The sequence below is a fragment of the Pristis pectinata genome, chromosome 29, assembly GCF_009764475.1.
Source record: "Pristis pectinata isolate sPriPec2 chromosome 29, sPriPec2.1.pri, whole genome shotgun sequence".
Lineage (NCBI taxonomy): Eukaryota > Metazoa > Chordata > Chondrichthyes > Rhinopristiformes > Pristidae > Pristis > Pristis pectinata.
In genome coordinates this window covers 5,170,727-5,180,744 of record NC_067433.1, presented here as the reverse complement: position 1 = coordinate 5,180,744, position 10,018 = coordinate 5,170,727, and the positions used below count along the sequence as shown (strand labels likewise).

At 46.9% G+C, this 10,018-nt stretch overlaps 2 protein-coding genes across 11 annotated transcripts in view; one reads left to right on the top strand and one right to left on the bottom strand.

The window, feature by feature from the left end:
* The window catches only part of LOC127584277 (poly(ADP-ribose) glycohydrolase-like), a 40,134-nt gene extending 35,631 nt beyond the window's left edge, over window positions 1–4,503 (top strand). For 2 of the 4 annotated variants that reach the window (XM_052040940.1, XM_052040939.1), the window contains exons 15-16: window positions 156–284; window positions 1,311–4,503. In XM_052040940.1, the coding sequence (XP_051896900.1) occupies window positions 156–284; window positions 1,311–1,423 (242 nt within the window). In that variant the 3' untranslated portion in view covers window positions 1,424–4,503. The remainder of the gene's footprint in view (window positions 1–155; window positions 285–1,310) is intronic. The other 2 variants (XR_007958369.1, XM_052040941.1) reach the window with 2 other exon arrangements.
* A 145-nt stretch (window positions 4,504–4,648) lies between these two features.
* The window catches only part of LOC127584275 (2-oxoglutarate dehydrogenase complex component E1), an 83,957-nt gene continuing 78,587 nt past the window's right edge, over window positions 4,649–10,018 (bottom strand). For all 7 annotated transcript variants that reach the window (XM_052040937.1, XM_052040932.1, XM_052040938.1 and 4 more), the window contains 4 exons: window positions 9,749–9,821; window positions 7,827–7,990; window positions 7,039–7,193; window positions 4,649–5,411 (listed from right to left, as the gene is read on the bottom strand). In XM_052040937.1, coding sequence (XP_051896897.1) covers window positions 5,288–5,411; window positions 7,039–7,193; window positions 7,827–7,990; window positions 9,749–9,821 — 516 coding nt within the window. In that variant the 3' untranslated portion in view covers window positions 4,649–5,287. The remainder of the gene's footprint in view (window positions 5,412–7,038; window positions 7,194–7,826; window positions 7,991–9,748; window positions 9,822–10,018) is intronic.

The following is a 10,018-nucleotide window of genomic DNA, read 5'->3' as shown; positions in this document are numbered from 1 at the left end:
TTTGCATCAGTATTTACCAAGAGCTAAAACATGGTAGCAGATGCCACACTAAATACAGTTGGGGGAAGTGATGTTTTATTTGGGGGGGTTGAAGAGTGCCCAGTTAACTGGGGTGGCAGATGCATGGATGCTGAAATCCTCCCCACTCCTTGCAGCTCTCATTCAGATCATGGCCGCAGCCCAGGCCCAGAGAGACATGATGTATTTCACCTTTGGAAGTATCGACTCGATGACGGCCATATACAAAATGCATCAATTCTTGCAGAAGAGAAATGTCACTGTGGGTAAGTAACAGTTAAATGGTGGGTGTGTGGTCTGGGGTGTGCAGGTGGGGGGGAGGGGTTTGTGAACAGATGGAGAATGGAGAGAGTGGGTGGTGGGTGTGTAGTGTGAGCTCAGAGACTGCTGCATGCCGCAGCTAAAAGTAGTTACCACTCTCGGGATGGAGCCGGCTAGGGGGAGGGGGTGCTGAGGAACTGTGATTGAAGAGGGGCTGTGGGCACTCCAGCATGGCCCAGTGGGAGCCCCTTACTGATCTGCATCGCAGGTTAAAGTCGGGAACAGGAAAAGTAGAAGTCTGAACACAAAGCCCTCGGCAGGAGGGGGAGGCTGCGGATTACCAACACCGCCGGTCTATCTAGTCCTTACCAAGAGGGCAGTCATGGTTCAGACGTAAATTAATCTCACAACATGCAGTAAGTCTTTGTGTGAGCGTTGTGTGCAGATATTGTGTGCACCTTGGTGTTCTATTTGTGATGTGTTTGTGTTGTATATGGATGTGTGTGTGTTGGTGTTTTGTGATGTGTTTGTTTGTTGTGCCTGTTTTATGTCTGTGTATGTTGTGTGTATGGCTGTGTTGTGTTGAGTGTGGGTGGTGTGTGTGTGTGTATGGCTGTGTTGTGTTGAGTGTGGGTGGTGTGTGTGTGTGTATGGCTGTGTTGTGTTGAGTGTGGGTGGTGTGTGTGTGTGTATGGCTGTGTTGTGTTGAGTGTGGGTGGTGTGTGTGTGTGTATGGCTGTGTTGTGTTGAGTGTGGGTGGTGTGTGTGTGTGTATGGCTGTAGTGTGTTGTGTTGAGTGAGTGGTGTGTAAAAAGATTTGTCATTTTGTGTGAAAGATGGAATTGGGAGCAGGTCTGAAGCTTCCCACAGTTGAATAGCCTGTGCTGACACACGTTAGCTGGAGAAGGCTATACCTCACATCAACGGCAGACATCAGCACTGTCAGAGGGGCTGACAGCAAGACTCTCCAGACAGTTGGAGTGGGAGGTGATCAACTATCCATGGACACTCACTCACTGCCTTTCACACAGGGCAAATTTACAACCTTCTGGAGAAATACTCGAGAACAGATCTTACGAGAAGCCGACAAGACCTTTACAAGTTCATTCAGGACAATGTGGACTGCTTAAGGGGGCGATACTGATACCTGGAGTGGAACAAATACCAAAGACTGGGGAGCAAATCTCAATCAGAACTCCTCTCTCGAATCAGCTGGAGAAAGTGAGAAGACAAGTTTTTGTTTTAAGTTGTGGGGAGGAGGAGAAATGGAGAGAACGGGGAACATCTGCCTCATGCATCTTAGGTTAAGATGTGCATGATGAATTCTTGGCACAGAGGACTCTCTAATGGTTAGAGAGCTTCCATTTGTTATGCACTGTGCAGAAAAAGGACAAGAAAGGAAAGCAGGAATGCTGAGCAGCAGTGACAGTTGTAAAGCAAAGTGAGGATGGAAATGGAGAAAGAGCTCGCCATAATCTGTAAAGCCACCCATGATGCCAAATGAATAAAATGTGGTACACGAGACAGATTTAAGGTTCTGGGCAGGAGATTTGGCAGTGGGTAGTGAAGGTGAGGGAGAACTCTTATGTAGCAAGTAGTTATGGCCTGGAACTCACCACATATGGGGCTGGTGGAAGTGAAGACTGAAGAACGATTCTGGAAGGAATTTGGATGGGCACTTGAGGGAAATAAATGTGCAGGGTTACACGAGCAGTGCAGAGTAATGGGAACGGCCGGGTTGCTGGAAGCTGGCGTGGGCTCAGTGCGCAAAATTAGACACAGCAACGAGAAGGAAAATTTCTCTTACTCATTTTGATATGCCAAATGAAATGCTATTTCCATCAGCTAATCCAGCAGACTGACAAACCCAGTACTTCTAGCAGTCACTCAGACCAGCTGGTGCAGCCTAGATCAGTATCTGATACAGTACCCTACTCCCATCGGTTGAACAGTTTCGCCAGCATGTGACACGTGTTACTGCTGAAAAATTCAATGGATAAATTGATAATAAAATGACCGAACATTTTCCAGTGTGTAGTAGATTGGCACTGTGGAATCATTTTGGGTTGCTGTTTCCATTTAACCAAGGGGTTAGTTTCCAAGTTGTGTGTGACCAGCTGCAAAACTAAATGGTTTCTTTGCCTTCCATTACACAACCATCTCCCTGGAGCTGCAGTTATGTTTTAAGCCCAACAAGAAATGTATCTCTTAACACTGCATTTTCCTTTCTAAACTTCCAAATTTAAAAAAACCAATGATTTTTCACAGAGTGCAATGTTTTTTTCAAGGAATAGCTCCATTTCCATCACCTTTTTCTTCTGCAGGTTCTTCAGTGAGTTGCCTCCATCGAGCTCTATGCTATTTCCAGCATTGCCTATTCTAGGCCCTGTGGACCCTCTACTTCATCAAGACCAGCCTGGTGAAAGACTCCACGGATATTGCATTTGTAGCTGAGACCCTTGATCATACTGTAGTTTTTGATGGTTCATCCCCCTCCTCCCCCTCGCCCACTTTGGAAATTCCAAGCCAACCGCCACATTTCCGACAACTTTTTCCTCATAATCATCTCAGGTGAATCTTTAATATTTCAAACAGGCCACATTCTATTTTTATTATCTACTTAACCACTTTACTTGAAGGCTAGCTTCCACATGCAGGCTAGTGGCACCTAGCTCTTTCCCCTCCGCTCACCAGGAGGTAGAACAGCCGTGGCAACATCCTGCTGGGATTCCATTCAAACTTTGTACCCTCTCCCTCCACCTCAGTCAGTTCACCAGAGGAGGGACACCAAGTGCTCTGACTCCGTGGGCTTTGAACACCATACCCTCCCCTACACCCCACCCCAGTTTTCTGCACTGTGACTTTCCAGTCTCCTCCTCTTGATCTACAGCCATTGAAGTTCTCACTTCTGCCTTTAAGAGTTGAAGGGGTAGATGCTGGTAGGTTTCCTCTTGATGGAGGAACTCGGGGGGTCAGGCAGCATATGTAGAGGGAAATGGATGGTCAACGTTTCAGGTCCCTTCATCTGGACTGAAAGATAGTGGGAAGATAGCCAGTATAAAGAGAGGAGGGGTGGGTGCGAGGGAGGGGGTGAGGCGAGAACTGGCAAGTGACGGGTGGATGACCAGGAGGGGCGATAGGAAGATGGGGGAGAGGAGAGTGGGAATAGCGACAGAGGCTGTGAGGTGAGAGGTGGAGGCAGCAAAGGGCTGCAGATGATGGAATCTGATGGGGGGGGGGAAGGTGGAGCGTGAAGCCAGATGAGGGAGGTGGGGAGGGCGGATGGGAGCAGTAGGGGGAGGGGAACCGGTGGGAGATGTGTGCGGGTGATGGACAGATGGAGTGGGCGGAGGAGGGGAAAGAGACAGGTTTACGGAAGGGCTGGGTGAGTGTAGGAGGAACTGGGTAGATCAGGATGAGAGAGAAACCTGAGACGTCGACCGTCCGTTTGCCTCCACAGATGCTGCCCGACATGCTGAGTTCCTCCAGCATCTTATTTGTTGCTTCAGAGTCCAGCATTTTGTGTCTCCTCTTGCTGAAGTTTAGAACCTGGGAACATTGTCTCCGGTTAAGAGCTTGGCCATTTTGGGTTGAGATATTTCTTTAATCAGAGGAATTATCTTCTCCCAGAAAGCTATGGATGCTTTCAAGACTGAGTTTGATAGATTTTTGAACACTAATCGGAATCAAGGTGTATGGTAAACGGACAAGAAAGTGGATGAGACACATGATTAATCTTGGAGACACAAGAGACAACAGATGTTGGAATCAAGAGTGAAAAATGCTGTTGGAGGAACTCAGCGGGTCAGGCAGCACCTGCGGACAGTCGACAATTGGGTTGAAACCCTTCATCTGCACTCGCCCAAAACGTCAACTGTCCATTTCCCTCCACAGATGCTGCCTGACCCACTAAGTTCCTCCAGCAGTTTGTTTTTTGCACAGGATTAGTCTTGGTGTTTTTGAATGGCAGAGGTAATTCTTGCTGTAATGACTCTGCATCTGCTTTATCCGACATTCATCCAACCTCTCTTCTTGCACAAACACCCAACTGGTCCCAAACTCCCCATCATCTCCTGTCCCTTCCCTCCAAGTGATGATTTTCAAAACTGAGCAAAGGTCTCCACAGCCTTGGCCCTCTGCACTTCCTCCAGCTGAGTTTCCCAATTCACAGACTCACTCCTTCTCCGCAACCCACAGCAATGCCTTAAAGACTCTACCCCCATACCTCTACTCCTTCAAAGACTCCTTTAAGCTTCCTGATCCTCCAACATTCCTGGTGCCTTTTCCTCACCTGCTTTCGGAAAAGGTACTGCACAAGTAGGAGGAGTTGCTTTTAAAAATGTTGTTCTAAAAACAAAACAACAAAGTGTTACGTGAGGAGAACGTCATTTATTGATGAAGCGATATTGAGTTGAAAACTTTATTTGTACCAAAATAAATAAATCAGTTTTTGTACTACGCAGTTTCAAGAAGTGGTAATTGAGATAAAACTTCCCCTCCGGCCCCAGCCCCTATAGATAGATAAATGACATATCTTGATTTTGGCACAGGCTGAAAGTGCACTGCCTTCTCCAAATGATAACCTGTTAAAGTCTTGGGTACAACTTGTGTAGCAATGGAGAGAGTCGCTAAAATCAGAACGTGATCTGGCCATCAGCCAGGAGTTAGCCCACGGCCAGTTTAGAAATAGAAAAATTCCTTATTCACAAAATTTACAAACCACACCTCATTACTTCAACTGCTCAGATAAACTAAATCATACATTTAAAAAGTGGAGCGGGTGAAGCAAAAGCACATCAGTGGCCTGTTTATCTCAGCTGTTTTCTGCTTCATAATCTCTGTCTTGATTCGAGGTATTTTCTTTTCTCCCTATCTGAAATTAATGCTGCAGAAACAAGCCTCTTGCCAATTGTACAGTTAGAAGATCTCAGTAGCATGCACAGCCTAGTCCCTAAGAGTAAGGACGGAAGATGAAGTTTCAGATGTTGAGTGAATCCACGGAATGGCCTTAATTGCCCAGGTTCTTGAAAGCGTCCAAATTAAAGCTGGTATCCAGGAATCGCTTGAGCTCCTGTAAGTGAGTGTTCTTGTTACCAGTGGCGGGAGCAGAGGCTGGCTCACGTCCAGCGTACCTGCCAACCAGAGAAAGACCATCAGCTTTAGAGTCATACAGTACAGAAACAGGCCATGCAGACTAAGATTCCCATCCAAGCTAATCCCATTCGCCTGTGTTTGGCCCATATCCTTCTAAACCTGTCCAAGTACCTTTTAAATGTTGTTATTGTACCTGCCACAACCACTTACTCTGGCAGCTCATTCCACATATGTACCACCCTCTGTGTAAAAAAAAAGTTTCCCTCAAGTTAAGACTTTCCCCTCTCACCATAAACCTGTGCCCTCTATTTCTTGATTCCCCAACCCTGGGAAAAAGACTGAGTACATTCACCCTATCTAGGCAGGCATGGTAGTGTAGCAGTTAGTGTAACAGTGCGAGTGACCTGGGTTCAATTCCAGCCACTGTCTGTAAGGAGTTTGTACGTTCTCCCCATGTGTCTGTGTGGGTTTCCTCCAGGTGCTCCGGTTTCCTCCCACATTCCAAAGATGTACGGGTTAGGAAGTTGTGGGCATGCTATGTTGGCGCCAGAAGCGTGGCGACACTTGTGGGCTGCCCCCAGAACACTCGACGCAAAGATGCATTTCACTGTGTGTTTTGACGTACATGTGACCAATAAAGATATCTTATCTTATGATTTTATACACCTCTACAAGGTCACCTCTTAGTTTCCTACACACCAAAGGTCCTAGCCTATCCAATCTCTCCCTATAACTCAGTCCCTCGAGTCCTGGCAACATCCTTGTAGATCTTTTCTGCACACTTTTGAGTTTAATAACACCTTTCCCATAGGTGGTGAGTAGAACTGGACACAATGCTCCAAGCGCGGCCTCACCAACACCTTGTACAACTGCACCATAACCTCCCAACTTCTATACTCAGTGGCCTGACTGATGAAGGCCAGTGTGCCAGAAGCCGCCTTCTAACAGGCACTCTCCACTGGAAGGCAGCCTGACAGAGAATGCAACTCAGCCAGAGACACCAGACTCTTGAGTCAAGTAGGACAAGTTCACAGAGTTGTCAACAGGAGAGTAATTTTGGTTCCTCTTGACCATGTGATCTCCACAAAACAGTCATCAATTAAATAATTCCATGTGTTTGACTTAATTACTTCATCTTCCATTGGTTTTCAGTCCTCGACTAACCATTAGCACATGTGAGTTCCTTTAATTCACATTGGAAGCACAGTGGCACAGCTAGTAGACCTGCTGCCTCACAGCTCCAGTTGGCCAAGTTCGATCCTGACCTCGGGTGCTGTCTGTGTGGAGTTTGCATGTTCTCCCTGTAACCATGTGGGTGTCCCCTGGGTGCTCCGGTTTCCTCCCATATCCCAAGGACATGCGGGTGGGTAGGTTAATTGGTTGCTGTAAATTCCCCCTGGTGTGTAGGTGAGGGGTAGAAACGGGGGAAAGTTGATGGGAATGTGGGGAGAATAAACTGGGATTAATGTCAATGGACATTTAGGGGACTTGGTGGGCTTATTCTCACTCACTAATGGAAACCACCTCCCCCAATCCCATCCCACTCCCTCTCACAACACCCGACCAAAGGAGCTCGGCCAGTTCTACACAGTCCCAAAACAAAACCGGGAATCTTCATGTCTGTGCATCAATAATTAACAGGCAGCACACGGTCACTGTACTCACCAGACAGGACGCTCGCGGTGAGTGGTTGCACGGATCCGTGGCTTCACATACTCGTAGTAACCCTGGTTCTTGTGTTCCTCCTGACACCACACAATCTCGGCATTGCAGTACTTCTTTGATTCTTGTTCAATTATGTCAAATGGGAAGGGAGACAGCTGGAGAGAGAATCAGGCACCTGATGGTGAAACATCTTCCAGCGGTGTTAGTACAAACCAATGTGTATGCTGCAGTCTACATTTTCCGTCATCACTACAGAAAGGGTTTTATAAAGATGAGCTTGCTGCCTCCTTTGATTATCTAACGGGATGTGCCTTGGTCTTTTTTAAAAGCTGCACAGAATGAAGGCAATTTGAAGAATGAACAATGGTAAATTCATTGCAACATACCTCAGCCAGGTACATTTACCCAGGAGCTACTGTGCCACACACCACCACCAGAGGGCACTTCCAGGAATTAGGCCAACCTGACCTCCCATCTGACTTTGCACCATTCCTCCTGAAGGTTCCTGCAGGGTTTGAATCACCTACAGCCCAAAGGCACCTCAAGTCTCCTTTGTTCACGTCTAGACTGCAGGCTGGTTAACATGGGAAGCATGTTAACCAGCAGCCTGGAGCAGTGACCGAGAACCACTGACCTGCCTCTCATTGGCCAACAGTAAAATAAACTAGTCTGCACGGGCTGGGAATAAAAGCTGCAGCCAGCATCTTCTGCTACACTCGTGGTGATTGGCACAGTGACAATGTAAACATGCAGTCCCCTTTAGCAAGAGAGAAGGTCACAATGCTCACCTGCTCCACCCGGGTGATTGCAACCTCAGATTCCAAGCCTCTGATCTTGCGCTCTTTTGCCAGTTCATAATATACTTTACCAGTACAAAGCAGCAGCCTCTTAACGTCCTCTGGCTTCTGAGCTGCAGCTCCATCCTCCACAATACCACGAAGGAACTCTGTGCCTACAAAAGGGGCAGTTGATGCAGGCATGCTGTCAGTCTGCATAATTATCTTACATACTTATTTCATCTCTTCCTGCAGAATGTTTTGCTCCCCCCACCCCACCCCACCCCCCGACCATTTACAGCCCTACAATTCCCAAAAGCTACAAGTGTATTGTAGGTGGTCAAATGATCACTGTTCACAAGCAAGCGTCTACCACGTATGAGGAAGTTAATTAGATGCCATGGCCAGGAAAGCGCATCAGCTCCTCTACTTCCTCAGAAAGCTAAGGAAATTTAGCATGTCCCCGATGGCACTCAATTTTTTTTACATATGCACCACAGGAAGCTTCTTATTCAGATGCATCACAGCTTAGTGTGGCAACTCCTCTGCCCAAGCTCTCTACCTTAATCACATCCTTCCAATAGTGTGGCGACCTACAATATTCCAGGTGCGGTCTAACCAACAGCTGTAACATGATGTCCCAACTCTTGTACTCAGTGCCATGGCCAACGAAGGCAAGCGTGCTGTATGCCGCCTTCACTACCCTGTCTACCTGTGTTGCCACTTTCAGGTAATTATATACATGTACACCTGGGTCTCACTCCCCTACTATAGTGCAGTTGAAGATGGTTACGCACTCCATTCTTAAGAGCAGAATAGCAGAACCCGAAGGCCATCAACCCTTGCCTTTCTGAACAAACAGGTGCTCCAAACACAGTCACCCAAAGAAGGATTGGAGTACTACTTGGAATAGGCGTAGGATAAGCCTACACTGTACAAGCTAGACAGGACGGATTTACACATGTACAACTTTACTTCTATCATACACCCAGTGTGATTACCAAAATTCTCCGTTATGGGTGAAGAGTTTAAGATGACCTGTTTCTCTTTCCAATTTATTTCCGGCTCCCTTTGCTTCATTGATAAGAATTCAGATTTACTGATGTTTTCCATTTTGGTGAAAACCCTCAGCAATGAAAGGTCCTGGTACAGGCAGTGGGTTAGAGTTTAAAAATAATGAGGTTTTGTTGCAATTGTACAGGGTGCTAGTGAGGTCTCAATCTGCAACTGTGTGCAGTTTTTGTCTCCTCACCAAAAAAAAATAGCATTACAGGGAATACGTAGGAGATTCACCTGGGCAATCCCTGGGATGAGAGGGTTGTCCCACTGAGAGACAGTAAATACTTTGGGTCTGTATTCCTTGGAGTTTAGAAGAATGAGGGGTGACCTTATTCAAACATGTAAGATTCTAAGGGGGCTTGGCAGGGTAGATGTTGGGATGTTTTCATGTATGGGAGAGTCTCGAACAAGGGGATGTAACTACAAGGGGCCGGTGATTTAAAATTGAGGTATGTTGAAATTTGTTCGTGCAGAAGGTGGTGAATCTCTGGAATTTTCTGTCCTGGTGGGTGGTGGAAGCTGCATCATTAGAAGTGGGGGTGGATGAATATTTGATACATTGAGGAATAGAATGGCATGGAGAAATGGCACAGAAGAGGAGTTGAGGCCAGCATAGATCATCCATGATCATATCGAATGGCAGGGCAGGCTTGAAGAGCCTGATGCCCACTCCTGCTCCCACTTCCGTGTTCTTGTGACAACTGACCACAGGGCTACACTGGATCGAATGTAGTTCTGCACTGCCAGTACCTTGGAACCAAATATGGGGACCAGGACTGCAGTTTAATTTTTACTACGCTATTTTGTTTTTTAAAAACAATTACTGTGAACACAATCCCCAAATTTTGATCACTCTCTAGGTTACACCAACGCACCTGGCAGCATAAGATCAAAACTGGATTTGGCATCCGGATGGCGAAGCAATGATTTGGGAGTGAAGATGATCAGCTGAAAATGAAGGAAAAAAAACACATTAGCTTCCTGTAGAGACTGCTTAAGAGCAAAGTGTGGGCGGTACTGTAGTGCCACAGTTAGTGCCACTGCCTCACAGCTCCAATGATGTGGGTTCAATCCTGACCTTGGGTGCTGCCTGTGCGGAGTTTGCACGTTCTCCCCGTGACTGTGTGGGTTTCCTCCAGATGCTC